The sequence below is a fragment of the Helicoverpa zea genome, chromosome 12 (genome assembly GCF_022581195.2).
Source record: "Helicoverpa zea isolate HzStark_Cry1AcR chromosome 12, ilHelZeax1.1, whole genome shotgun sequence".
Taxonomy (NCBI): Eukaryota; Metazoa; Arthropoda; class Insecta; order Lepidoptera; family Noctuidae; genus Helicoverpa; species Helicoverpa zea.
Window position 1 is genome coordinate 8,187,728 of NC_061463.1, and position 27,713 is coordinate 8,215,440.

General features: G+C 35.9%; 1 protein-coding gene across 2 annotated transcripts; it reads left to right on the forward strand.

Annotated features, from left to right (window-relative positions):
• Window positions 1-348: 348 nt before the first annotated feature.
• On the forward strand, window positions 349-27,473 carry LOC124635062 (ATP-binding cassette subfamily C member 4-like). 2 transcript variants are annotated; one of them, XM_047170843.1, is made up of 25 exons: window positions 349-471; window positions 4,543-4,696; window positions 7,290-7,535; window positions 7,912-8,119; window positions 11,303-11,528; window positions 11,699-11,855; window positions 12,478-12,727; window positions 12,971-13,225; window positions 13,901-14,068; window positions 15,392-15,529; window positions 15,919-16,086; window positions 17,046-17,180; window positions 17,571-17,655; window positions 20,759-20,891; window positions 21,323-21,616; window positions 22,008-22,197; window positions 22,596-22,732; window positions 23,230-23,370; window positions 23,733-23,836; window positions 23,929-24,218; window positions 24,520-24,642; window positions 24,779-24,901; window positions 25,210-25,370; window positions 26,006-26,111; window positions 26,413-27,473. In XM_047170843.1, the coding sequence occupies exons 2-25, from the start codon at window positions 4,623-4,625 to the stop codon at window positions 26,587-26,589; spliced, it is 4,089 nt and encodes a 1,362-aa protein (XP_047026799.1). In that variant the 5' UTR covers window positions 349-471; window positions 4,543-4,622; the 3' UTR covers window positions 26,590-27,473. The 2 variants fall into 2 exon arrangements, with proteins under 2 accessions (XP_047026799.1, XP_047026798.1); XM_047170842.1 differs by lacking the exon at window positions 349-471 and adding an exon at window positions 619-778.
• The last annotated feature ends 240 nt before the right edge of the window (window positions 27,474-27,713 follow it).

Consider the following 27,713-nt stretch of genomic DNA (forward strand, 5'->3'; position numbering starts at 1 on the left):
GAAGCATTACCTACTAATCCGATGGTGGCTACCCCTGCTATTGACTTCATAATAATCAAAAAATGTATAGCTAACAGCAAGCTCCGTGTGCATAAGACAAAAATAGCCTTACTTCAGGAACACAAAGTTAATTGGCGCGTTATGTTCATACGATAAGATTTTGGTACTATTTGATCTACGCAATCTTAACAATCTGGCTGTAAAGTGTAGGTACACCGCAGGAGTAACGATGACACTACGAAAATCAGAACGTGTGCAATACAGTAAGTTCCATGTATTGCACAACACGGACGACCGTGATAAGAACAGCTGGTCGCTGTATATATTAGTAACATCAACGTTACTATACAGCAGTGTAGTGAACCTCCTATCTACTGCATGCGTCTCAGTGTGCCACCAAAGCTCAGCTGAGTCAAACGTACCCACCGCGGTCTGTTGAGCATACGCGTACCTATTGAACTTACTTAAAAGGTACAAAAAAAAAACATTGTGCAAAATTACACAATTCATGAAATAATACTATCACAAAATCAAGATCTATCATTTAATAGGTACCTACATTAGTTATTTTAATATCTATCATATTTCGAGAGATAAAGTTATCGTTTCTTTTTTATTTATAAACTTACCTTATTAGTATTTTTTAAAGTGCGAGTGCTATTTAATTATTATAGAGAAGCGACTTAATTAATTGCCGAAAAAACAGAATTATAAGTAAATAGCGAGTTTATCAATTGTGTTATATCATTAAGTACAACGGTTCCCATATTTACTGCAAGTAAGTATTTTTTTATTATTTAAGTATTCTAAATTAAAATTATAATAATTTGCTCTAGTTAGCCCTGTAATTTTATTTCTTTAGAAATTGGCATCTACCCTCAATATTTTTCAAGTGTAATTTTATTTAACTTGCATAAACTAAGATTTATAGTTAGAGAATATTCATATTCATATCATTTACCTATTTGCGTTCCACAAGTTTGTCAAAAGCTTACAGCTACGGTCATTTTTGTGGACCCTGTTAGGGCACAGCAACATTGGGCATTTAATGCCAGTACAATAAAAAATACTTATACTAGCTTATTCTAACTTGTGTATTATGGCGATCGTTTTAAACATTATAATAGGAATAGTTTATAATTAAAATTATATATTATTTTTCTATGTTTATATAAATACTATGATAAATGGGCTATCTGATAAGCCCATTTATCGAGGAAGGGTGACTGTAAATATGCCACATTTCATCCGGGTGCGCGAAATAGTTCCCACGAGACTGGGCTGAAACCGTTGGCGAACACGAAAGTATTCCAAATATGATAGCATCAGAAGTAATGTTAATGTAGAATTTAATGGGTGATAGATAGTATAGTCATATAGCATGCAACAAAGTGTGTGCTAAGTATGAATGGAGAGGAAGACCTAAGAAAAGATAGATGGATTGCCTGAAAGATGACATGAATAGGAAGGGAGTGAGTGTCTGTATAACGAGTGCCAGGGGAAAATGGAAGAGGATGACATATTGCGCCGACCCCAACAGGGCAGGAGGAAGAAGAAGAAAATAGTATAGTCACTGAAATCACTTAGATTTTTTAACTAAGTAACTACTTACCTATAAGGAAAACAGTTTATTTTTTCCTTATATGAAGATTAAATAAAACCACAATTAAACTAAGCAAACGCGTCTTTTTATACCTGGCAGTCACTGTATAGTTAAGCATCATACACAATTTATATTATTTTTATTTTATTACTAGCTTCTGCCAGCGACTTCGTCCGCGTTAGAGTCGGACTTTGTGCAAAGAGAGGAAGAAATAATAAACACCAGCCCCTCCAATTATCTAAATCTATGCGTACTTACTGCTTCTTTAAGTAATAAAATGTAAACTATTAATAATTTGTAATTTGAACGAATATTTAAACACAAAAATAACTAATAGATACCAACCTATTTTATAAAATAACAACAAAAGAAAGTTAAAAATAAATTATTTAAAACCTAAAAGTCGCGCAATAAGGTTGAACGCTCTGAACGTCTATTCGCATCAATCGCACCAACAGCCAAATATTGTATGAAGCTCGCGCAGCCACCGCGCCGCGAGTCGCGTCGAGCGCGGCGACCGTTGCACAAAAATGATCCTTATAGAGTGCGTGATTCAGTATTCACGCGCGGTGGCTTATTACCGTTTTTCATATATAACTTTGGTGTTTCTTTACCGATTTAAATCATTCTTTTTTTAATTAATAGATAATACTGTTATAGTTCGGCCATTCAGAGAATGCGTTCCTGACACGTCGCGATTGAACTGACGACGTAACTTTGCAATGGCGTTGCAGTTACGATAAAAATATTTTTGCTGGTTGTTTACCGTTTTAACAATTGAGGAGCATTAAAACAACATTATTATATCAATAATCAATGAATGTAGTTACGTCGTCAGTTCAATCGCGACGTGTCAGGAACGCATTCTCTGAATGGCCGAACTATAACTATGTTTAATTAGTGTGAGTGAGAGTGTTATAAACGAAATAGTAGACAAATATAATCAGAAAGCTCCGAACTGCTAAGCTACCGAGAGTTTTACGTGTTATTGTGAGTCAACCATAAAAGATAGACATATGCTGCCATGGGATATTTTTTACATAATTTTATGAAAAATATTTCCGTCGTACATGGTTTCTGTGTAGCTGTAACCATTAAGGCTGCACACGCGACGGAAGCTTAAAAAATGGAGTAACTTCTCCCGTTTTCCCAACATTTACCTTCACTGCTCTGCTCCTATTGATTGTAGCGTGTTGGAAAGTCTCCTATAACCTGCCCAGGAGTATGAAGAATATTTGTGCCAAGTTTCATTAAAATCCGTCCAGAAGTTTTTGTTTCCATAACGAACATACAGACAGACAGACAGACAGACAAAAATTTTACTGATTGCATTTTTGGCATCAGTATCGATCACTAATCACCCCCTAATAGTTATTTTGGAAATATATTCAATGTACAGAATTGACCTCTCTACAGATTTATTATAAGTATAGATTTTTCCTAGAGCTTGTAGAGCTTCTAAGAATAAACTTATCTACTTATTGTCAGTGAAATATTGTCATTCACAAATAATAATTTACAAAAATAAAAAGGGGGGAAAAATTAAAACTATTCATCCTCATCGCTGTCAGCAGGGATCGTGCCCAAATAAAATTAATTACGATCGCTTGAGACCTCTAATTTCACGAAATTCATCGCATAACAACTTAAAAAGAGGATACGCTTTCAATCAACTTTATTTTAAGGTATTCTGTTAAATAATAATTAAAAGAAAAAAACAAGTTTGAAGTTAACACAAACGTATGAATATGTTACAGCTCCTAGTTTAATTAATTTTCATGACCTTATTTACGGAAAATTTACCTAGTTTAAAATTAGCATTGTTATCTGAATAATACGTCTGAGAGATTTGGACGTCACATATGGCGAGTACGATTATCGGTTTATCTTTAATTGTATCATATTTAATGCGCTTATCAATAAAAGGTAATCATTTGTGGGTAGTATCATTACAGATTTTTAATATCTGCCAGATTTATTGGTATTCTCACACTTTGCTATCACTTTTAAGATTAACTTAAGCTTCAGCCAGCGGTTTCACCCGCATCTTGAAGGAACTACTTTTCGCATCCGAATAAAAAGTAGCCTAAGTTACCTGCACCTTTTTATCTGGGAATGAAAACCCCATCAAAATCGGTCAATTTTAGAGATTAAATTACCCCTAACAGACGAACATACAGAAAGAAAATGTTATCATTTTCTTTACGTTTCGTACGTTTCGTACGAAATGAAAATGATTTTGGTAAAAGTAGGCACCATGCATACATCATAGGTGTGTACTTAGTAATTGTATTTAGTGCATATCTTTTAAGGGTTCCGTAATAAATTAGGAACCCTTATGGTTTCGCCTTGTCTGTCCGTCCGTCCGTCGGCGCTTAATTTCAGTGAACGTTAGCACTACAGAGATGAAATTTGGTAACCCTACATTGAGTGGTGCCCGACACTTTTTTTGCCGGTTTTTATGGAAATAAAATAGGTACCGAATACAACATATGAATAAGTACGAGAAATTCTAAGAGGGGTTTTCACATTGTAGGGGCTGCGGGATTGTTCGAAAGAGTTACCGCGGCCCTGGAGACCCAAAGAGATCTAGAAGGAACATGGTGGGTTTAGTCAGCAGGAGTCTGACACTCCCTCACGCTGCACCCACATTATGAGATAGGTCATTTGATGCAAAAAGGGGCGTTTTCACATTATATTAAGAATATCTCTATACGTAACCACCTAATCATAATCGTCATTAGATATGATTTTTGCTAAATGACCTCAGAAATGGATGGATAACATAATACCGCTATCTTTAAGCTGATATTAATATATTTTTATCTAAGTAATTAAATTACATAATACCATAGCCATATCCCGATGACCTACAAAAATTAAGTATAAGATTATGTAAAAGTCCCTAAAATATAATTTTATATTATTTACAATTACAGGTAATAAATTGCCACGGATAGGTCCGTGTACTTGGAAATTGGATGGTGCGTACCTTAACCGGAAAAATTAAAGGTGCACAATGGAGTCAAAAGTCATTTTAACAGAGAAGAATCCTTTCGACAAATCAAATGTGCTATCCAGAATATTTTTAACGTAAGTACCAATCTATATACTCTATACTTACTAACATAATGAAGAAGAAACATTTTTGTCTGTCTGTACCTGTACCCTAAAGGTTCGGAAACTACTGAACCGATTTGAAAAATTCTTTCACGGTTATAAAGATACACTCTACCCGAGTAACATAAACATAATATGTTATCCTTGTACGGACAGTGGTTCCCACGGGACTTCTGTGAAACAGCGGGAAAACGGCTCTTAATATTTATTTTCCTCTCAATCAAAGATCCTCCTTAATTAATGTGACAAGCCTGTCATAATAAAGAACTACTTATCATAATATATACTTTTTGAAATAATTTTGATCATCATAGGATCAAAAATAGCAACACACAAAAAAGATGTTTCATGTTATTATCTGTGGGTATATGTATTCCAATGACAGGCATAATTACAATCTAACTACTTATCAGCTTTTTTTTAAAGATATCTGTAATTATCATATTTGCAATTTATATTTTTTTGATTTGATAACGCTATCATTGACTGCTATTGTCTATATAATTTGATCGTAAAGTTTACCCCACATGTACCTATGTAGATATCAGTACCAACTAATCTGCCGTTTTCCCGCGGTTTCACCCGCGTCCCGTGGTAACTACTGCCCGTACCGGGATAAAATATAGCCTATGTTACTCGTGGATAATGTAGCTTCCGAATGGTGAAAGAATCTTTAAAAACGGACCAGTAGTTTTTGAGCCTATTCATTACAACCAAACAAACAAACAAAGTTTTCCTCTTTATAATATTAGTATAGAAAAATAAGCAATCTTAATAATTTATTTATTTAAAAACACAGTTTGTACTTACTCAATTGTATCATGCCATTTCTAACTGTTAGTTATAGGGTGTACCTACCTACTTACGTAAATTAATGAAATCAATAGGAAACAATATAAAAAAGATAGTTTATTTCAGGAAACATAGGTACCCATAGAAAATAAAAAGATTACAAAGTTATAAAATAAAAATGATTCAAGTTAATAACAAATTACATTATTTATCGTAAATAAAGAAATGAATTTAATAATACCTATATAAAATGATGCTAAAATCTATGTAAAGCACTAGCAATAAAATCAATTGAACTTGAACCATTATTTTATGCGGTAGTAAGTATTTTATTCTTGGCGTTTCAGTATTCGTCCGATAGTAAGTTGAACTTGAACTACTGGGTACAAGGTCATACTCCATGCATCGCATCTATCTCGTTTTTACACGTGTATTATCTATTGCGTGGGAAATACACATGAGGCCTTCCATTAACAATACTAAAAAACGATGTTTACAATGTGACTAATGTAGACTATTATTAAACCAGATTAAAGTTCAATATGCTTCTATCCACATAGAATAAAGTTACCGTAATTTTACATAAGAATGAGTTTTGTCAATACAAGTTCAGGATCCAAGTTATTAGGTATTTTATTACATTATGAATGGTACTATTAACCATAAGGTTACTTTTATCATATCTTAGGGTTCACACATCAGAAATTTATTTTAAACTTTGAACACAGTCAAACCTTTTCGAGCAAGCCTTATCATTCAATAATCAGCGTTCAGTGTTTGTTTTAGTTACCAACGTCATTACGTCACTATTAAATTGAACAACATAAACTGTGGGAGTGTTTTCTTAAATATAAAATCATCGTGACTTGCGTTAAATGTCTCTATTCATCTCCATGTAAGCTATGGAATCTTTGCCTTAACGAGAATTATTTATTAAGGTCATCCCGGTTTCTAATAAGTATTCATAATACGAACTGTGAAAATCATAAACTACTGCCACAAAATTACACAATTATTGTTTATGACACAGCAGAAAGGAACTAAAATACTTTAGTACCTATATGTACATAAATAAACTAAAATAAATAGTTACTCACGTGTTTTCAAAGAGGAAGTATTTATTTGCTTGGGATAACACGTGAGGTAACAAATTAAAACTTCCCATCATGAAGTAATAATGTCAGATTGTTCAGTTGATTATGTTGCAGATATTAAAGTAAAAAGATTATTTTTCATCTGCATAATTATAGTTGTAATTACGAGATTATTAATGTTTTTATTTATAGAAACATTAATTTTAAGTTACGAAGTAACTAATGCAAATCATTGTTGTTTTTATCATCACCTATATATTATATATACGAGTATCTATATCGCTAGATTAAAGTTGGAAAAAGTGCTTACCTGGGTACGTCAAATATTCTAATTTGATAAAAGCGTGGGCGGTGTTAATTACGTCACCGCAGTAACGTAGCAATTAAATTTATAAACACACATTCGTGAGTATAATTCCTCAAGAGGCAATAGTTAATAAATAAATTGTTCAGGCAATTTTATTTTAATGGGATTAGTTTTCATACTACAAAGTAAAGTTATGACCATTATAATGGAAGGTTAGATTTATCTAGGTTTTTATAATTATAAAATTTTTGCAGTTTTTTCCTCTCAAAGGTTAGATTGCACTCACGGAAGTACTTAATCTGTCCCCAAGGCTTACGACAGACCATAGAAATCTTTCAGTATAGATTTCATATAACATTACTTTTATTTCCAGATGGAGCTTCAGCTTATTTCGAAAAGGGTATAAGAAAGGGCTTACAATCAATGACCTATGGCAATCTCGGAATGCAGATGCTTCTGGCAAGCTAGGCGACCGCCTTGAAGAGGCCTGGCAGAAAGAACTAGATAATGCAAAGAAACATGGCACAAAACCTTCTTTCTCGAGGGCCATTATTAGATCCTTTTGGGTCGAGTACATGGTGTGTGGACTGTTGCTTGGCCTTCTGTTGATTGTTGTTTGGTAAGTGCAGATTATATCGATAAACTTCGATTAAAATGTATGTATACCTACCTCTAAGTCATCGAAAAGTGTTTTGTACTAGATTTCAAATGATCATGCACCAAGAAATGTCATTCAACAGACAATTGCGTTTATATCTTCCCTTATGTAAATAGAGGCGGTAAGATTTTCACGTGCTGCTGTTGCCATCAAATATTTTCCTATATTTTATGAGGTATTGTCTTGCTTTAAAGTCAATGCCGGTACCTATGATAAATAACACTTTTTACAATAAAATCCTTCTAACAACTACGTTCTCATTTAAATAATAATTAAATTGTTAAAATTATTATTAATATTGTATTGTTAAAGTTTAATAATAATTGTATTGTTACAGGCCACTTATCCCGTTCACCTTAGCCCTGTTTATAGACTACTTTTCAAATGAGAAAACACCAGAAACGTATAGACAGGCTCATATCTACAACTTCTTGATGAACTTGTTCAGTACTTTGTCAGCGCTGATGCTGAATCATTCTCAGTTGGCGCAAGGAAGGGTGGGCATGAGAGTCCGGATAGCTTGCTGTTCTTTACTCTATAGAAAGGTGAGAGTATATTTCGTTACAGGGATCTAAGATACGATATCAAAATTGTCGTTAAGGAAGTAGGTAAATAATGCCCGTTTTCACCAACAATCTCTTAATCTAAGTGCCACTTACAATAAGGGCTCTCCCAATTTTGACATAAATAACTATGTATAAGGGACACCTAAACTTTGGTGAAAACGAAATTCTTATTAAGTGTTCCGTAAATGCTCTTAGGGGATCCCTAAATTTAGGTATTTGTTGGTGAAAATGGGCATAAGAAGATGTTATTTGAATAGGGTGTAATGTTTAGTGTTGCCCAAATGCAAGAACAAGACGAGACTTAGCCAGTCATGGTCTTGGTCTTGCGCCAATACACCTGGTCTTGGTCTTGGTCTTGGTCTTGCGCTCCCAGTCTTGGTCTTGGTCTTGGTCTTGCAGCAAGAGTCTTGCAAGTCTTGCAAATACCTATTAGTCTATTACTATTTATTAAAGTTTACTTTAAATCTTAGAAAAACGTATTAGAATTGGAACATTGTGAACAAAGATCAAGCAGATTATTAAATAACTGAAGATTTGATAAGAAATTCGAAAAATCAACTGACCTACATGTCGTTTTCCATGGAAGTAACTGTTTCTTAATAAACATTTATGATTTATAAGCTTACATTTGCTAAAACATGTAAAAAAACAAATTAATTACAATAACTTGACTGTATTTTAAAGAACAATACTTATCTGTCTAGAAAGAGATTGAACCCTCGACTTATAAGAAATTTAATAAAAGAGTTTTACGATTTATCATTTATTTTTTACATATAAGTGAATGTTTTGGAGTACATCTATACTAATATTATAAAGCTGAAGAGTTCGTTTGTATGTTTGATGACAGAAGTTTTAAAATAAATAAATAAGTCCTGAACGTCACATACCTCCAAAGTTACTATTCCTCGTGGACGAAGTCGCGGGCACAGCTAGGAAATACTTACTCTCATCATCTCTCTCATAGATATTCGGGCTGGTAAGTAATACAAAACTCTTATCGCAGGCTTTTTATTTTATTAGTAGGTAAGTACCTACGCGTTTTATATTATTTTATTAGTTTTGTAGAATTAATTCCAATTAAGAAAAAAAAGAAAACACTTAATTCCAATTCTTCCTTCATACTTTTACGGGCTTAGGACCGTCAGAAACATTTTTCGTAATAAAACCGAAACAAAGTGATGTAAGTTGACAATGACGTATTATCAGGCCTCTGTCACTCTCTGTACTCACACTCGCTGGGTTACCGGCAGCCCCACGCAGCTCAGGGCGCACAACAGTCACACGCGCCGCGCGCAACACAATATTTTTATTTCGTGCGGGTTGATCACTCCTCGGTTGCGTAACATTATTAGATTGTTAGGCGCAGCGTACAATCTTCTTGCTACCCTTAAATTGTCACCAGCTATTGCGTACACGCGTACCATTTGTAGGTACTCGATATTCGAGTAGCGACGGTTCCTATCACTCATCATGCAAGACGTTTTAAAACCTATTTTTAAGTAAAAGGCGGCATTTATCAAAGTCCACGTGGACTCTTTGAAAAGTGCCGTCGTCGTCTTTGGCGGTGCCGTCGTGCCGCTCGTGGAATGAATCTCATTGGATGACAGTCCACGTGGACTGTGCTAGATTGGCTTACGATATTTTGTCTCGTAAAAAATGGAGATGGAACGATCACTCGACTCGAGCGCTGGGAAGGTACCTACTTTCTACCGTTTGATACGTACATTATTAACAGAATGTTTCTTATTTCTAATGTATTAATTATTTTTCTTTGCACCTATTATCTTAATTAATGCTGTAAAAATAATAATCGTGCCTAGTGGTATTTTATGTCGGATACATTGAGTGGACCACCTTTGTAAGACGACTAAAAAGTCGCGGTGTATTTAAAAGTGGCTACAATATTTATTAAACGGGTGATATTTGAACACTTTTGCTATTTTTTCTTGTAAAAACTTAAGAAATATAATGACTAAATGTACAATAATAGTACCTAAGTAATTAGTTTAAAACCATATAAGTAATCAATATTATAATATATACTTACTAGAATGAATTAATATGACATCTACTACCTATCCTTACCATTTTATCCTAATCATAATACTACTTGCTTGATCAGTATAATGTATTCATTTTCATTCTAAGCACTCTGAAACTTATTTATTCTTTGGAACACCTGTATGTACTCTACTAGGAAATTATTTTGCATGAGTATACGTATTACGTACGCCCTATGGCGGCAATCAAATAGTGTCAAATGTTATGATTTCGGCGTGGCGGCAACGATTGTTGTAGATTTCAAAAGAAGCCGCCGGCGCGTGTATCATAACCATGTACTTCCGAAAAGCGGCAAATTTCTTTGAGAAGTAAGTACAAAACCTTTGATGCCGCATTATCAAAGTGCCGATGGTTAAAACATAACTAGGCATGCACTCAGTTTGATTTTAATAGATATTTTTTTATTCGCTATGTTTATGGTATTAGTGGTAATGCGCATAGGTCCAGTTTTTCATATTCTTTGATACAGTTTTTAGCGTCTCATAGAATTCCTAAGCGTACCTACCTATACACCGAACTGTTACACCTAACTACTCAGTGAAATAGCGCTAAGTCCTAGCTGCAAGACGCAAGAGTCTTGCAGGCTAAGTCTTGTTCTTGCTCAAGTCTTGCACGGTCAGTCTTGGTCTTGGTCTTGCTAAAAATACGCGGTCTTGTTCTTGGTCTTGGTCTTGCAAAAACGCAAGAACAAGACCAAGACTGCAAGACCAAGACTGAATTTGGGCAACACTAGTAATGTTGCTTATCAGATAAAAAAACTAAGACGAACTAAACGAAGACGATATTGTAGTCAACAAGTCAAGACTGGTATCAAATTCCTAGCACTACCAATTGCAATCTAACTGTGCGTCACCTTTACATAAAATCTAGAATTGTCATCACTATCTCATAGATCACAGCGTGTCGTAGACAGATAAGACGAATAATATCGTAGTTTCCTTACACGTGGCTCTGAAGAAATATGTAAATAATTTGCACTTGATAACAAGATAGAGGAAATTAAAATAGCTTTCACGTGAGATTCCCTGATGTAGCATGACTTCTGCTACAGTCCTTTTGAAGAATAAGAAGATAACGTTAACGTTTCTTTACTTTTAGATACTAAAACTGAACCATGCAGGTTTAGGCAACACGGAGCCTGGCCAAGTGATCAACTTGATGTCAAACGACGTGAATCGATTCGACTTGGTGACGATATTCTTGCACTACATATGGATAACACCCATTGTGGCTACTTTAGTCTGTTACCTGGTGTGGCAACATGTGGGCATCGCGACCCTCGCTGCTTTACTGGTTGTGGCTATACAAAGTGCTATTGTACAAGGTAAAGTTCATGTTATTCTAGAAAACTTTTTTTTAAAAGATCCTAATCTGGGAGTGGAGAGCTCAAAAGGAGGAAACCCACAGTTTTGGGTCCTCCTAGATATTAAAATCCATCAGTCTCAGTCCAAAAAGTAGTAAAACTGACTCTAGAAACTGTCTTAATATTTTCAGTGTACTTGAGCAATCTCCAAGGAAAGCTTCGTGCAAAGATAGCGAGTAGGACAGATCAACGAGTGAAGGTAATGAGTGAACTCGTTGGAGGTGTTCAGGTCATCAAAATGTATGCTTGGGAGAAACCTTTTGAAAAGCTAGTGGATCAATTGCGAAAGTAAGTAAAATTACAGCTGGGCTTTTAACACACAATTTTCTAAAGCCGACCCCAACATGGTTGGCAAAAAGGCTCGGAGGTTGATGATGATGTTCTAAAACTGATGCAATCGTTTCTGTTCAAAAATTCTCGAAATAGTCATTCCTTTTGGTTTAGATATCTTGTCCTATATCATGGCTTATCTAAGTCAAGACTAATCACAAATATTGATATTATCTGTTTATTCAAGTGTTTCCTTGTTTTTTTATATAAAGTATATACGTACTTAATCCTAAAGAGATAGTTTCTGATCATCTTTTTATCAATAGTACCTACTACAAAAATTGTATGATTTGAATGATTAGGAAGGTCTTAGAGCTTATCAAACGTTTGTAGAGTTCATCTATGGATTGTGATTGTCATTCTCATTAATTGATACGATATTACTTAGCTCATCCCGTGTATCATTCACGCTGATTCAGTATTAACTAGTACCATTTGCGCCATGCTTAGGTATCAAACAATTTATCTATCTATGTATAAGTACAAAAATAAAATGATCTAGTGAGTTCTTGAGTTCTTCTGTATTTCCCAAAACAAAATTGCTCATTTTTATGTAATTCATTCCTATCATTTTTTTCAGACACGAGGTCAGCTACGTTTTGAAAACGTCTTTCATAAAAGGGTTCTCAACGGCTCTAGCGGTATTCTCTGAGAGATTTACTCTTTTCTCTGCGATTGCCACTTTTGTCCTCATTGGCGGAGATATTCGGTCACAAACCACCTTCTCACTAGTCCAGTACTTCAACCTGCTGCAAATGGTTTGCAACATATCTTTGCCGATGGGACTTGCGTTCTTGGCTGAAACTAAAGTGTCCATCAGACGGTTAGAGGTAAGTAAACTTAATTATACGAATGCTTAGGTGCTTTTAAGTAACGCAATGACAGAAACGATCGGGAAAGGTTGAAAATTAAATGACACTACTCTTAAGTACCTAATCCTCGAAACTGCAGAACCTTGTGCAGAGTTTTTTTTTTAATAAGATCGACTGGTTATCTTGTTGAGTTGGTGCAGACCTCAGTTAATTTTCTTACCAGAGCTTAGAATATAACTTCAATGTTTTCTATCCCACCAGGAATTTTTGATGCTAGAAGAAAATGCGCCAGAAAAACCCACAGCAAAAATGTTACTGGATTCCGATTCCATATTAGCTAACGGCGGAGAGAAGGAAAAGAAAGTTCCAGAAAAAACCAGAGTGACTAGTCTGGCGATTTCCAACGTCACTGCCACGTGGCAAGCTGACTCTGTAGTGGATTCTTTGAGGAATATCACGTTGACAGTTGCCCCTGGAGAATTCATCGGCGTCGCTGGACCCGTTGGATCCGGAAAAGTAAGATTTTTAACAAACAATCAAGTGTATGCAAACAGTAATGTGGTCTATCTTGTTGATAAAACTACTGATTAGAATGTTCAACATCAAAGAACTGCAAATAAAGACGTGATTTAAGCTCTTTAATAACTTCCTCAAATATGCAAAGATTAACTTTGTATGATAGGAAGGTATTTCATAATATTACTCAATATATAAATAACATAATATAGCATTGACATAATAAAGTATTACACAAATATTTTTTTGAAAATTGTTTTGCTGAAGATTTTATCTTTGTGTGCAAATAATATTTTATTTATATCTTGGCGAGTAGGTATTGTTAGACTAAGGGTCAATTCCCACTGAAAGAGCAGCGGCCGGCAGCGGCCGTAAGAGCTCGGACAATGTAAGAGCGCGGCGCGGCGCGGCCCGCCGCGCTCGCGCTCAATCACTTGCATTTACGGCCGCTGCCGGCCGCTGCTCTTTCAGTGGGGATTGACCCTAAAAGCGAGGTTGTCTGTAAAATTAACATACGTTGGTTAAACAAAAAAGTCCAAAGTGATAGATATTATAATAACTGTATAACTGGTATTAGGCTTTAAAATCACAGTGATGTACAAATTACACTAGAGCATTATCTTGAAAGCCAGATAATGACCAAACAATCTCTAATTCCTTTACCTCTTTCAATAGTCATCTCTACTCCAATTAATTCTGGGCGAGCTGGTGCCCAAAGAAGGAACATTGAACCTGGGTGGAGCTCGCGTGTCGTACGCCAGTCAGGAACCATGGCTGTTTGTGGCAACCGTCAGGGAAAATATTCTCTTCGGCTTGCCTTATGATCGCATCAGGTATAAGAAGGTATGTTCACAAAATAATTATTTACGAAATAATCAATTTTGTTCAGGAGGTCGTATTGTGCACAACATGACTTCTTTCTACATACATACATACTCTGTCTCCGCGTTCCACATCTATATCCAAAGTTCCATAATATCTATCTCCAAACGAATCGTCAGCAAGCAGTAACCACAAAAGCGTAGCAAACAAACAGAGCTACTTTCGCATACAGAATACTAGAAACGTTTGCAATTTCTGCGATTTCCAAAGAGCATAAATTATTATGGCACATAAACGATGTGTAAGTTCTCTCCCTATCAATGAAATATGAGTAACCTTTCCCTCTCGCGATACTCCGTCTGCCTATCTGCCCCACATAAAGTCAATACTGCAAAACTACGTCATCTAGATAAACTGACTTAAAAGTATTAATTATCGTGACATTTTTCCTTGAAAATTTTGTCTTGTCAGTACCTGTACAAACTTGCATACTCATGTGTTTCTATGTTTAAATGAAATACTAGTTACCTACGTCATATCTTTGTCTACTACATCTTTATTGTGCCGTAAACCCCTTGGTTTCCCTTATCTCAGTCTAGTAACATTCCATCACAAATCGCAATAGTCACATAGGTTTTATAGTCCAAGATGTTTTCTTCTATACTCAAATGTAGTAAAAAATATATATTTATGGAGTCCTCAAAAACAAAAAAGTTTGCTTGCTGCTTGTTACAGCGCTGTTTTAAACTAATTAACTTTTTGTGTCCCAAATTAAAAAATTTGCGCGCTCGCTTCGCTCGCGATGCTTTTTACAATTACATCATTCTGTCTCGACTTTCATAACTTAGACCGCCAACAGTTTGAGCCTACAATGAATTGGACAAATTTTTTGAAGTCCTTTACCTACCAAATAGTGCACTTCATTCGAACGTTCTTATTTATATTCCTTGTAACTACTCTAAGTACTTCAATACATAGATGGCGCTTGGGTGATGATTGCAACCAGGCGCTACATGAGCTAGAGACGGCCCTGCCTGCCTACATATTGATAGCTAAAATTATATGGATGATAAAAGTGAAAATAAACATAAGTAGGTAGGCGGGGCGGCATTTTGCAAATTTTGCCCCGTCTAAAAAAAATTGAAGATCCGGGGCTGTTCCATAGTTAATAATATTTTCCTTATGTAAGTAGGTACCTGAATTTCTGCATACAGGGATAAAATTATCTCATAAAAGAATGAGCATATTGGTTTGGGTCTCGGGATCCGCTTCCCAAAACTCTGGAACTCTAAAATTCCATGTGAATTCCACGAAAGACGAAATATTTTTTGTTTTTTATTATAGGTGGTAAGAGCCTGTGCCTTAGTGCGGGACTTCGAACTCCTTCCTCACGGAGACTCCACGCTAGTGGGCGAGAGGGGTATCAGTCTGAGCGGAGGCCAAAGGGCTAGGATTGGACTCGCACGCGCCTGCTATCGACAGGTAAGTCATCGTAAAAACCCACTTTTATCTACTAGCCTTTGTACACCTTGTGATCGACGAGTATAGATAGTGATCGAGCCTGTCAGATAATCAGCTAGCGATGAACTCGACGATATTCAGATTATCCGCGATTATAAATAGAACTATGTAATTTACTTCCTATTATCACTTGCATAGTTATATATGGCATTGAAAGAATCGATTAATCATCGAGATATCGAATTTAACACTTCTAATAACTTCCCTTTAGGAAACGAATGAAACCTTTTTATTGCATCATATGAATTATCTATTCTTGATAAAAAAAATACCCAAGCAATTTTTGGAATCATCAATTCATTCAATCATTCGAAAATAATGACTATAATAATATTACATTATTCTACTAGGCTGATATCTATCTCCTGGACGATCCTCTATCAGCAGTAGACACGCATGTAGGCAAGCACATGGTCTCCGAATGTGTGATGGGTCTTCTAGAGAAGTCCACCAGAATTCTTGTGACCCACCAACTTCATCACCTCAAAAATGCGGATAAAGTCGTCATATTGTCACATGTAAGTACTTATATACATTTATTTTCTTAGACGCAATGGTTGGAACCACTGCGTCTGCTGGGCTATGGCCTCCCAAGTTCGAGTGTTTCCATTAATCAGGGTTATAGGCGCCCAAGTCGTCCCACCTTTTTTTCCGGTCCCCGTCATGCGATATCTACTGGGTGACAATTTTGGCCCACCTGTCTGGTACTCATAATAACTTAAAGGATAAATAAAGCTGAAGAGACTTTCTTTCTAAAGGTTAAAAAGGAAAAAAAAAAGTACTTAGTGACTAAAACTGTCACATAAGGGCCTTCCGACAATACCTAAGTCGTGGTGAGCTAAGGTCAACAAAACCTCGGACAAAACCTCGGAGTACAGCTTGTAATATTAATGTACCTATATTAATAAATTGCATAAGCATTGCAGTATTTTTCAGGTCAATATCAGTAACATAACTCGATAGCAGTTTTGCATTTTAATGCAAACTTAACAAATGTGTGATAAAAGATAAACTCTTTAAACGGTTTTACTTTTTATTAGGTTAGCCTGCCATGTCTAATCAAGTATGACGACATGGTTTAACATGTTAAATGCGGAAGCGTGAAATCGTAAACCGAGGCATTCCGACGAGTTTTTATAACTCAAAAAAGAACTTGAATATATTCTATCGCCGCCCTTTATAAATTCTTCTTCTTCTTCTTAGCGTTTATCCCGTCTTGTGACGGGGTCCGCTCTCCGTATCTTCTTCTTCCACTTCGCTCTATCCTGGACATCTTCCTCTTCGCAGATTTTCATGTCTTTCTTTACGACACTCAACCACCGCAGTTTTGGCCTGCCTCTGCGCTCTTTATACCTACTTACCTTATTTTCTCAAAAGAAATACATAAGTAGTTATACCTAGGTACCTACGATCGACAGTAGTGCAGCTTCCTAGTTTCTTGCAAAGAGGGTTCACGTTTTTTTATAATCTATTGCAGGGTCAAGTAGAAATCCAAGGTTCATTTGATGAAGTGTCACGGACACCATTATTTGCCGAACTCTTGCATGATGAAGAGGAAGCTGACAACGCTTCAGCAAAACACATCAAAACACAGCGCAGCATTTCTGTCAGAGTAAGTTTTTAGGTCAAGATTAAATAGACGCCAATACTACTAATGTTATGAGTGAGAAAGATTATATGTATGTACGGAAGTTTATTGCTCTTTCACGCAAGAAATACTGGAAAGATTTTGATGAAACTTCGCATTAATATAACTTATCTGTCAAAATAATATATAGGGTACTCTTTATCCGGGTACGGGTAGTTGTTTTCTCGCTATGAGGGTATAACATCTGGCATAAGCTAGTATAATATTGTAAGCAATGATAAAATTAATAATGACAATAAAATTGATGAAACTAATGAACAAAATCTAGGTAACTAGGACACACATTCAGCACATTTTTGCATTGTTTATAAAATAGTTGACATTGATGTTCAAGTTTATGATGTAATTTTACAGTCACAAACTAGCAGTCTGGCTCCTGGTGAAGAATTTGAATTCTCTTTGGAAGATCAGATTGAAGTTGAAGAGGTTACTGGGACGGGTAAGTTAAATGAAAAATAATGATAGAAAAAACTGCATACCTATTGCTCTTAGAATCAAATCAAAGACTACAAGTTGAGGTATGAGGACCTCAACCTGTCTTGACCTTAACCTTAACTGTCTAAGAATGTTACCTCGACTCGTTTTTGATTTTAATTGACTTCCCAAAAAATACTAGGTTCGTAATTCGTCGGAATCTTTTATTTACACGCTGTAACTATGAAGGAATCGGAGCATTTCATTTATTTTATTTTATTTTATTTATTAGGGAAAACAAACAATTACACACTTATTAAAAATCTAACAAAATGGTTAAGTAGTATACATCAGTGTGCAACTCACGACGTTATCCACAGCTGAAACAAATACTAATGTACATCATGCACGAGTAGTTAAAACTAAAATTACAGACTATGAGAAACAGACAATTTTAAACAAGTGAAGCGAAGTAAAACATAAAAAGAAAAAAATGTATATATATGTATATCTAAAGCAATGATTGACACTATCTTTTTATAGTTTTAGTGAGAACATTTCGAAATTGACTATGTGTAAAAGAAAGGTCTAAATCCAGATCCGAGGACAAAGTATTATAATTTTTTACCATGCGACACAGAGACGCGCGCTGTCCAGCGTTGGTACGGCTGGAAGAAACAGCAAACAGTGGACGAGCGCGCACCCCGCGCCTATTGACGGTACGGGGAACTACCCATATAACATAACTGATTAGTTATATCTGAGCAATCATACTTGTTGTTACACAAATCATATAGTAGCATTGTTTCTAGGAACGTACGTCTTGCCTGTAGGGTAGGAAGTTTATAGAAATCTAATAAATTTTCATAGGACATAATTTTGCGGTAGCACCGATAATGAGTAGCTTTAAGAAATTTGTATTGTACAGCTTCAAGATTTTCAATATATATTTTGTAATAAGGGTTCCATATCTGTACACCATACTCTAACTGTGATCTTACGAGTGATTTAAACAAGTGAATATAAGTATTACAGCGTTTAAAATCAATCATACACCTCATAACAAATCCGAACATTCGAAATGCGTTACTTATAATTTTATTGATGTGTTGATCAAGATGTAGCTTGCTATCTAGTAGTACTCCAAGATCCCTAACTGAAGTTACCTTTTGTAGTGGCACATTGTCTAGGTTATATGTCGTCTGAAATACATTTTTCTTTTTGGTGAATGTGACTGCCAAACATTTTGAAAAACTGAGTTGGATCTTGTTTCTTAGGCAGTACATAGAGAATCTGTTTAAATCTTCCTGAAACTTATGGCAGTCATCCAAGGGCGGATCCAGCTTCGGCGCCAGGGGGGGGTCACACAGTCGTGGTCAAGTCTCAAAAAATATTATATTGTAGCGTATAGATCTGTTAATATTAAAAGTAGTAGTATAAATACAATAAGCGCGATCGTAACGAGCTCGAAATTTTTACGAATGTTTAAGAAAAGTGTTTTCATGTAGAAAATGGCCCGAGCAGAGTGAACGCAATTTCTCGTATTTATACTACACACGCGCGAAACTGAAAAAAGCGCGAGCGAAGCGAGCGCGAAAATTTTTTTTCAGTTCGAGGACTAAAAGTAGATGAAAACGCTTTCTTGATGTATAACAAATATACAGCACAAATACAAGAAAGCGCGATGTTCATGAGATCAGGGCCGTCTAGCTTATGTAGCGCCTGGGTGCAATCATCACCCAAGCGCCACCTATGTATCTATTGAAAGATTTTGAGTAGTACATATTGATCGAAGTACTTTACAAGGAATATAAATAAGAACGTTCGAACGAAAATCACTTTTTTGGTAGGTAAAGGACTAAGAAAAAATGTTTCCAAATCATCGTAGGCTCAATTTTAGGCTCACTGTTGGCCAGATTTAAGTTATGAAAGTCGAGACGGGACAACATAATTGTAAAAATTTGCGCGAGCGAAGCGAGCGCGCAAATTTTTTAATTTTGGGACACAAAAAGTTCATAAGTTTTAAAAAGCGCTGTAAAGTAACAAGCAGTCGGAAGCGCAAACTGTTTTGTTTTTGAGGACCCCATAAATATATTTTTTTTGCTATATTTGACTTATGAAGTTATCAAGGGAAGGCATATATAATATTGCGCGAGCGAAGCGAGCGCGAAATTTTTTGACCCTACGACACAAAAGCACCTGATTAAGTACATTGTAAAGCAACAAGTAGCCGCGAGCGCAGCGAACGCGAACTTTTTAAAATTATTTGTTTGAAGACTCACAAATCAGACTGGGAATTACGTACAATTAAAAAGGAACCGTGATTAGAGCGAGTGCCATTTGTGTTCGTTGATTCGGTGCGTCAATAAAAATAATAAACAATCAGAAATACAGTACCTACAGACATAGTCATTTACTCGCGAGCGTAGTGAGCTAGCATTTTTTCATTTAGTTGGAGGATGTTAAAAGTTTAAAAAAATAATCAAAATGATCAATCCAACAAAGCGAAGGCGACTTTTTTGTCAGTATCATGATACAATGTGGAACTTCCTTATCCAACGGGTGTAATTTCTTCGAAATTTCCTGGTGGTGGGGCGTCTCGCTGCGCCCCTGATATCGAGGCGCCCGGGTTATTCGCACACCCTGCACTTAGGTTAAGACGGCCCTGCATGAGACTAATACATTACAGCATGTAATGTAGACAACCCGGACAGCGGATTCTTAGTAACAGGGTCCCGCTTCCTCGTTTTGGGTACGGATAAAGAGTAAATAAAGAATAGAGAGCGAGCGTTGCGAGCACGAATTCTTCAGCAAAATTACTCTACCTGTAACTATGTAGGTATCTACCTATTCACTCGGCATAAAAATTATCTTATACTTATAACAAAAACATAAAACATCGTGTTTAACCATTTCAATTATTGGTCCTCTTAGGTCCTGAACCAGGCCCAGGGGGGGGTCATGACCTTGTGACCTACCCCCTGGATCCGCCGTTGCAGTCATCAATACTCTGTATTTTTTTGAAGATTTTCAGATAGTCATCATCTCTCGAGCATTTTTTTTCCAATTATGTTGGTGTCGGCTTCCATTCCCAGTAAGCTAAGTAAAACTTCAAATTTTCATTACAGGTCGCGTATCAGGCGCAGTGTATGGAAAATACTTCACGACGGGTGGCGGCTGGTTCCTGCTCAGCACTACTGTCATGGCCATCATCGCTGCTCAGGCTGTTACTTCCTTCAGCGATTTGTGGCTTACTCACTGGTGAGTTACTTAATATATCACTATTTTCTGCCAGAATATTTACGTATAGTTAAACTGGTTATACTGTTGAGTCTTCTATCTTGAAAATACTGGACGAGGGTCTTTGAAAACCGCGAAGTCGCGAAGCGTGGCGACCCGCAAAGGAGGCCTTTTTCCAGCAATGAACGTCTTTCGGCTGATACAACGAATGTTCTGCCTCGGGCCCGATCTAGAATTAGGCAACATCTTTAGCTTATGTGTCAATAGAAATACCGAATCTGTATGTAAGCTATACTGCTTGACGAAATAGGGTGTGGTCTTTCATCAGAAAATTTAAAATCACAAGTACTCTTTTTGGGGGAAAACAGGCACGTTTTACGGTCTACCTCTGTTTTTTTGTTTTCAATTTACTTTCTTCTTACCAATCTGTAACTCATAATTTTCTATTCCAGGATGAACGCCGTAGAATCTCAATACAATAACAACGAACCGTTGTTTGCTCGATCAAACTTCTCAACCACCTCAACAGCCTCACCAATGAATGTTACCGAATATTCAGTTCCTGAAGATCCTATAACAACTACTCTTAGTACCGTTACAGCATCACTTCTGAATGATACAGTAGACATGTTGCTTAATGTCAATGTAACTGATACTGTAATTGCTCCTGAAAAAGTAGATGATGTGTTTTATATTTATATTTGGGCTGCTGCGATCTTTGGATGTATTGTTGCTACTACTGGCAGGTTTGTTTCAATTCCTTAATTAAATAAAATTTAAAATTTTGTAGTAGGTACTTTAAAGTAACTGAAGCAGAACATGATATAATTTGCTATATCCTTCTTTAATACTCACGAACCTGAAAGTGCGCTAGGTGCTTCTAATAAAGTGATAGTTCTAAGACCGTCTGATATTTCAATCACTTTTTATCGTTCCACATTATTAGTAAAAATATTAGCGTGTCTATTTTTCTATCTCTCCCAGTGGTACCTACTTAGGTAATCTAGCCTGGCCTTCCAATCTCACTTTAAGTTCGCTTCAACCATACTTCAAAACCTCTTTGGTTACGTACCTAATTTTTATTTTATATTTATTTCTTTAAAACTATATCTAACCTATTATTGTCTTTAATTCCAGAGCTATAATGTTCCTCTGGGTATGCATGCGCAGTTCAGTGAAGCTTCACAACCAGATGTTCAGTAACATCCTGACTGCCACCATGAGGTTCTTCGACACAAACCCTTCAGGCCGCATCCTTAACAGGTTCTCCAAAGATATGGGCGTGGTGGATGAAATACTGCCTAGAATGTATTTGGATACTATTCAGGTATGTTTTCAATTGTGTTTTTTAGATTTATGATAATTTTACAATAAACTAGGTAATGGTTATTTTATGATTGACATGACTTTTATCTGAAGAACATACGTTTTACGTTTTGACCTAGGTACCTGTGTACCTACTAAGAAAATATGACGTAAACATATTTTCTGTACAGGTAGCTTTAGAACAGAAAATATGACCTAGGTATTTACGGCCATATTTATTCCTCAGATAGAAGTTAATTGAAATGATTATTGAAAAATCCAACAAGACAACCTCTTTTCGAAATTGTGCTTACCTGATTCCGTAGATATTTTTGATATTAGACAATAGAGAAAATCTATGAAACCACTACATATCTACTATATGTGCAGCCTATAAAACTACTTTATCATTTGTTCCAGGTGTTCATGGTGATGACCGGTATTCTAGTCCTAGTGGCTATTGTGAACCCCTTCATGTTGTTAACCACCGCCGTCTGCGCAATCTTCATGTATCTGATGACCATCGTTTATCTAAGTACCGCACAGGCTATCAAGAGGTTTGAATCTATAATCTTTACTCAGACGTTTATTAAATTAAGTACGCTATCAATCAAGATTTTTAAGACAGATTGGCTGTTTGGGTATTCGTAATCTTCTAAAAATCCTTATTAAGTCAATTATGGTGACACAATGTTGTGAAATTGTCTATTTCAGTAAAAAAAATGTACCTATACCTACTTTGAGTTTCTTAAGTGCTGATCGATTTTTTGTACAAAAATTCATGCGTAGATTTTAGATGTTATCTAAAATGTCGATTACGATTGCGCAATCGGCATTACCCCTAGAAATTTCGTCACCTACAGCTAACTTGTCCTAAAAATTAAACGGTTTAATATACTTACTAATTGAATGTGTTTTACCTTTTATAGTTTTTTTTATAGCTGTCATATTTTAATTTGATAACACATAAATAAACTGTACATTATTTTTAAGTAAACTTTAAAAATGTAAGAAAAACACGTGACTATAAATAAATAAATGTGAATAATTCCAGAGTGGAAGGAGTATCCCGTAGCCCAGTGTTCTCTCACGTGACGGCCACCATGTCCGGCCTCACCACGGTACGAGCGTGTCAGGCAGAAGAGCAGCTCAAAGTGCAGTTCGATGCCAAGCAAGATGTACATACTGCTGCTTGGTAAGTTTCCTATCCGTTTTACTTGATAAACTGATGCTATTAATTTATATCCCTGTTACTGTTTTATTCCATTAACTACTAAGTCAGCATATCAATATACAGCATAATATCTTAAACTGATGGATCTGCGAACTAGAAGTTTGACACAAACACATATTTTTCCAAAATTATATAAAACTTGCCTAAGCTGAAATAAAGCCCCACGCTACTGCATTTTAAAGCCCGTGTAATCTGGTGAAACGGAGAAAAAGCTAGTCATAGCATTTTATTTCCATTGGTCATCCCTGGCATGCTTGATTTTTCTTCAATTCGTCCTATGTATTTTTTATCAAGTATCTTTATTTGTTTATTTTCGTCCGTAGGTATCTAGTTCTCGTCACCAACGCCGCCTTCTCCATCTGGTTAAGTCTTATCTGCAGTTCATACGTCATTGTCGTGGCTTATACCTTCTTGTTAACGGATGATGGTAAGAATCTCGACATCGATCACTATCGATAAATGCGTCGATAAGTCAATGGGTATCGATTAAAAACTAACCAATTTATCTTCTCGATACAGGTCAAACGCAGTCTGGAAATGTTGGTTTAGCCATCAGTCAAGGTCTGATTCTAGTCAACATGGTACAATACGGAGTAAAGCAAGCAACCGAAGTAGTTTCCCAAATGACTTGTGTCGAAAGGGTGATACAGTTCACATCACTGCCTCAGGAGAAAACTGAAGGGCTCAGCCCACCTGCCAACTGGCCGCAGAAGGCCAAAGTGGTATTTAAGGACCTCACCCTTAGATACGATAAAGATGCCGACCCAGTGCTTAGGAAACTGAATATTGAAATTGAGAGTGGATGGAAAGTAAGTACTATTGTAATCAACTTACAATGTAAAGTGTTTGTCAAGAACCTTCACTTTACATTATATTTGGATCTCATATTTTTACTAGCAATCAAATGTATTAAGGTTGGTCGAGTTGCACCATTTAACGACGGGAGCATTTTCACTAATGGATGGCAATTTCACGGCTGGTTAAGGTTAAGCTATATATAGTTATAGTTAAGTGGTGCAACTCACCCTTAGATATTTTGTTATTCAAAAGACTCTCTCTTGAATGAGTAATTGTATAAAAACTTTGCTAAAAATGCCTTTTTATCCTCAGGTTGGAGTAGTAGGACGTACTGGAGCTGGTAAATCTTCACTGATCTCCGCGCTGTTCCGTTTGGCGCCAATCGAAGGCAACGTTTACATAGATAATGTCGAAACTGGAAGGATCGCTCTCAAAGTACGAAGAAGCATATTTTTTTTTGTTCCGAATTAAATGTTTGCTAAATTGTATTTTGCGTTTTAAAATGTGGTTATGTTCTTATTTTAAACTTTGGATTAAAGTGACTAATGTTCAATTGTTTTTTTCTTTCTAGGAGTTGCGTTCTAAGATTGCTATCATTCCTCAAGAGCCAGTGTTGTTCTCAGCCAGTTTACGCTACAACATGGATCCTTTCGATAAATACTCTGATATCGAGATCTGGCAAGCATTGGAACAGGTAAAATATAAAATAATTAGTGCATATTTGTCTTTTGATTTTAGATAATTAGCTAAGGCCGACAAATTAATCGTCTATTTTAAAAACGTAACTTGAAAATTCATAGTAAACAGTTACATACAGTGCAGTTCTCGTCAAATAACTTTGCTTCTCCGACGTTAGCCTTTTGATGTTTTCAGCATGTTTTTTGTTCACACAATTTGACTATACATCGTGAGGTCTGAATATCTAATTTAGGACTATCAAAGCTACACAACAAGAACTATACAGTGACATCTTTTCATGAAACAAATGAATACGATTCACAGGTGGAACTAAAGAACAGCGTGACATCTCTCTCTTCCGCGGTGGCGTCGGGAGGCAGCAACTTCAGCGCGGGACAGAGACAGCTGCTGTGCCTCGCGCGGGCCGCGCTGGCGCGGAACAAGCTGCTCGTGCTCGACGAGGCTACTGCTAATGTTGATCCTACGTGAGTTGATAAGGAGCTAAGTTATCTTTTACACGTCATGATCACTGAGTCGCAACATAAAAGTCGTGGTAAAGAATCAACCTATCAAATAGGTACCTACCTATGAGTGTGGATATGATTCGAAGTCAGACATGGAGGTACCTACCAATGACACTTTTAGTAGGTATATCTTGGACACCAATGACCGCGTTTTGGAGAGCACAATAAACTGTAGCTGCCGGCTGTCATTTGAACATCTCTGACAGTCGTTACGAATTACAGCAAAACTGAAAACCAGTTTTACCAAGAGGTATCTTGTAGCCCGGGTAACTGGGTTGAAAAGGTCACGCAGGTAGTCGCTCCATGTAAAACACTGATACTCAGCTGAATCCAGTTCGACTGGAAGCCGACCGGAACATAGTTTGGAAGAGGCTAGGCAGATGATGATGGGTAGGTTCTTAAAGTTAGTTAGTTTTCATGCCAAACTTTATCGTGCTGCTCAAAAGCGAGAGTGGCTGCGAGACACTATTTTTTCTTTTAGAAACTAATTTAATTAAGTCATTCGCAGTATAAAAGAGCAATTTATTGAATATCGTCTTAATTTTTTTATCATCACAATATATACCTACGAAATATATTTAATTTTTCTTTTACAGTACTGATGCTCTAATCCAAAAGTCAATCCGTAAACACTTCGCGGACTGCACGGTGATCACTGTCGCCCACAGACTGCATACAGTCGCCGATTCTGACAGAGTTGTTGTAAGTAAACACTTGTTTATTAATCTGCAATTTTTGAGTCATAATACGGATATTTATCTATATTTTTTTGCAATGAAAAGACACTAACTACATAGTAATTTGGTCTGACTTTAACATTTCATTTTGTAGAAGTGCAAAAATTAATAGTTTGAAACAAAGAGTGTCTGTTTAGCGTAACATTCTAGGGAAATTTTATTAAAGCTCCTTCCATCTTATTTTTGTGGATTAATTGATTTCCAACCCCATACAAAAAAAATGATTTCCAAAGGCTCCTTTACTTAATTATTGTTACTTTTCTCAGGTAATGGAAGCCGGTCAGATCATCGAGTGTGGTCATCCATACGAGTTACTACAAGATGACGATGGGCCATTCTCCAAGATGGTCAAACAGTTGGGACCAGCCTCAGAACAGAGTCTCCGAGACATTGCCAGAACTGCTTACTCGGTGCATAACTTGAAAAATGCTATGACACCATAGACAGTATCACGGATATAGGAAATTGTGAACTAAATTGTAGTGGTAATGAATAGGACCAGTGAAAGGACCAGACGGCTCAAAAGACATGGTCTTTTTAGCACTTTGATATATATGGTCTTTTAATACCATAAAGAAATACTAGGTACAGATGCCAGTACAACAAGCTAACCTGCTTTACTATTAAAATAAATCTCAATTAACATTGAACCTTATGTTTTAAAGATAAAGTTGAAAGTCCATTAGAAATTGATAGATATAATAGCTAGCTAATATTGTAGCTAGATGTGCTGGCTTCTGTACATACATTCGTACATATGAATAATTAAGGGATCAAATCCTGATGATACCGTGAATACTTTAAATTGTAATCCTTGCCACTAACTTAAAGTTAGCATCATAATAATGTTTTTGTTATCAAAAACTGATGTGAATTTTGTGCATGTTTGTATTTATAATTTTAGAATGCAAGCAACGTGCCATGAACGTAGATATTTAGAATAAGTAAGCCTTACCATATAATGGTTAAGCTATTGAACCAATGGGCATAGCGGCATAGCCAAAGTTAGGATTAATAGTTTTTTAGGAGTTAAAAAAAAATCATCGTTACTACTTAATTATTTTTTATGATCCTCTAGCTAGTAAGTAGGTACTTATAAATATTCCATAGATTATGCACTTTTTACTGCAATTATAAAAGTATTATTTTGGTAATCTTCTTTTATCAGTAATGTTAATAATAAGTTATTATAAGATTTTATGAAAATAAATAAAATTAGTATAATTAGGTACTTAAAAGACAGCACATATTAAACACTAAAATGCATTTAAATATTTATTCTTTTGATTATTATGTATAATTAATTAAATCCGAATTACCATTTGAATTAAATAGTTATTATTATAACGATTCAAAATTTTATATTTTTTAAATATACGAATTTGTTAAATATTTTCTTAAACTCATCCTTTGTAGTTATTTGGGGGCCCTCTCCAAATATATTTTCGTCTTCCATTCATCTCTGTCAGTCGTCATGCTAACACACACTCCCTTCTCATTCGTGACATCCTTCAGGCAATCAAGACATATTTTTCTTGGTCTAATTAATTCTCCAAACACAACACAA

What these genes read in the sequence shown, in the direction of transcription:
- LOC124635062 (XM_047170843.1), top strand. Translation starts at nt 4,623, where the DNA reads ATGGAGTCAAAAGTCATTTTAACAGAGAAGAATCCTTTCGACAAATCA. An exon ending in AAGTCGTCATATTGTCACAT is followed by an intron (nt 16,087 to 17,045) that starts GTAAGTACTTAT and finishes AATCTATTGCAG; the next exon opens with GGTCAAGTAGAAATCCAAGG. An exon ending in GATTTGTGGCTTACTCACTG is followed by an intron (nt 20,892 to 21,322) that starts GTGAGTTACTTA and finishes TTTCTATTCCAG; the next exon opens with GATGAACGCCGTAGAATCTC.